At 47.6% G+C, this 2,500-nt stretch overlaps 1 protein-coding gene across 6 annotated transcripts in view; it reads right to left on the bottom strand.

The window, feature by feature from the left end:
- Window positions 1-2,500, bottom strand: part of LOC143029713 (latrophilin Cirl-like) — a 1,085,987-nt gene that overhangs the window by 137,001 nt on the left and 946,486 nt on the right. For all 6 annotated transcript variants that reach the window (XM_076192573.1, XM_076192572.1, XM_076192568.1 and 3 more), the window contains 2 exons: window positions 2,385-2,500; window positions 1,224-1,859 (listed from right to left, as the gene is read on the bottom strand). The exon at window positions 2,385-2,500 is cut by the window's right edge and continues 391 nt beyond it. In XM_076192573.1, coding sequence (XP_076048688.1) covers window positions 1,224-1,859; window positions 2,385-2,500 — 752 coding nt within the window. The remainder of the gene's footprint in view (window positions 1-1,223; window positions 1,860-2,384) is intronic.

Genomic DNA, 2,500 nt, shown 5'->3' on the forward strand with positions numbered 1-2,500 from the left:
GAAAAAGGTAACGAGAAAGACCAGATAATTACAAGATTTTTTTTTGTATCTACTGTGCTTAGTAGCCGCCAGTACCCTCAAGGCGTCTCCGTTTCTAGCAGTTCCTATGAAACTGTATATCTTCCCCCACCCATATCGTCTATATACTGAAACATGACGAAATCTTCTGGAAGAAAACCCGGGTACCTCTGATGACGCACTACATTCTATCTCAGTATTCTTTGTTCAAAACCTATTAACACAGACAATTCTTAGGTTGTACATTTCTGTAAATATAATTCCATAGGGGTTGTTTCATGCAGTTTCATACAATTTCGCACGATTTCACACAATTACGTCATATTCGTTGTATGACTGCTCAAGCTCATTTGAAAGGGAATAAAGTCGATGATACAGAAGGAAAGATGAAGAGGAGGAAAAGGAGAGGTGACAAGCAGGAGAGGAAGAACAGGAGGAAGACCAGAGAGAAGAGGAAGAGAAGAAGAAAGAGAATATAAGCAGGGTGGCAAGCAGCAGTAGGAGAAGGAGGAGGAGAAAGAGGAGCAGTAGAAGGAGGAGGAAGAGGAATAACACGAGAAAGAAGAGCATGAACAGGAATCGCTTGAAGAGGAAGAAGTGAGAGAGGAGGAGGAGGAGAAGGATGATGATGATGAGGAGGAATAAGAAGAGGACTAATACGAAGCGGAAGAGATGAACAGTAATAGCATGAGGAGGAAGAGGAGGAGGAGAGGGGCAAAGAGGAAGAAGAAGAGGAGGAGCAGGAGGAAATAGAGATGGAGAAGGCACGAGCAATGACGTGGAAGAGGGAAATTGAAGAAGGTTGGATAGGGGAAAGAGGAGGAAGAACACATTGAACTGGAAGAGGTTAATGAGGGAGAATAAGTGATTGAGGAGGAGGAGGAAGAGAAAGAGCAGGAGAAGGAGGAGGAGGAGGAGGAGGAGGAGGAGGAGGAGGAGGAGTGGGAAAATGTAAACAGAGAGGAAATAAGTGGGAAACAAAAGTGCAGTATTGATGGTAAGGTAATGCAGAAATTCCATGATAACCACAGAAGAACGAAGTGAAAAAAAAAATCTTATCATGGTGAACTATTCTATTACAGTAAATTACACACTCGAGGAAAAGAGTTAGGAGAGGCTTTGTTCCACCATGACTTCATGGTTGACGAAGATATAATCATATATAGTTATACTATGTACTATGTTGTATACTTTTGTGTACTTACGGATATTACTCTCGGCGTGGACCACCGTCTGCTCATGATGAAGGTTGTCCGCCAGCAGGAAGGTCGCCTCCTCCAGCCCCAGCAATAGTGACGTGGCGGCTTGGCGGTGTTCTTCCGGGCGGAGGTCCCCCCAGGCGGCTCTCTGCCGAGCCACCAAGTGCGACCCGGTGGCGATGGCGGTTCCAACGAGCTCAGTAACAAGAGCCTCCCGCTGAGAGTCGTCCGGGAAGTTGCTGATGTCGTCCTTCATCCTCCTGGCAAGGCTGTTGAGAAGCCTGGCCGTCGCAGTAACGTCGCCTCCGTAGAGCGCATGAGAACCTGTCACCGTCTTGAGGTCGTGGGCCACCGCGAGAACGGCGTCGTGGTCATTGTCGCGGGTCATCAGGGTATTGAGCCAGACGCTTCGGCAGTCGCTGAGATCAGCGGGGCCGGCCCAGCCTCTCGCGTTGCAGGTCCTTCGGGCCCATCCGGAAGCTCCGGCAGGGCAAGGCTGCATGGCCCGTTCTCCTCCTTTGGTCCAGTTCCAGAGGAGGTCCCTTCCCGAAGAAGGAGGACACCAGAAGACCTTCGTGTCGACCGGAAGGTTTTCGTCCGGGATGGATTCCGTGGGAATGGCGCCTGGAATGCTGATGGGGGCTGCAGAGGGAAGAAAGGGGAAACGAGCGTGAAACTAAAGATTGACATACTGGTGCTCCTCATCAAGTCTGTATTTCACGCTTAAGCAAAGTTCAAGGCGTCTTTGGTGCAATATTGAAGATGAGGTACAAAGAAAGAGACCCCCTCCACACCCAGATACAAGTCAACCCAGTGTTCTTAACATGGTCTGTCAATATCAAATAACCAGATGGAAGTCAGTGGAGTGTTCCTAACATAAATTAATTCTGTTCTTACTGAAATAGCTCAGTTTAATATGAATTGTACATTTGAAAAGTGCATCACGGATATAACAACATGATCAATGATCAACTGAAGCATATCTTAGTTCTGAGTTTTTCTATATCTACCACCCTGGCCATGTTGTGGATGCTCTGCCTATGCTAGGATATGCCCTTGAACTTCCACTATACGGTGATGTTATCATAAATATTGGATTTGATAAAAACAGATACACAAAAAAATAAGAATGAAGGAGACTGCATGTAGGAGGCTACACGTTCTCACCTGCCGGCGTCGTGGACGAGGGGTCAAAGTAAGTGTCTTCCGTCATCGTCTTGACAGGTCCTCCAGCCTCGTCCTTCACCGAACTCGGGAGCTTCCTGCTGGAGTCGTCCTCGGAG

This window comes from Oratosquilla oratoria, chromosome 11 (genome assembly GCF_046742065.1).
Source record: "Oratosquilla oratoria isolate Oo_2021 chromosome 11, ASM4674206v1, whole genome shotgun sequence".
In the NCBI taxonomy this organism is placed as follows: Eukaryota; Metazoa; Arthropoda; class Malacostraca; order Stomatopoda; family Squillidae; genus Oratosquilla; species Oratosquilla oratoria.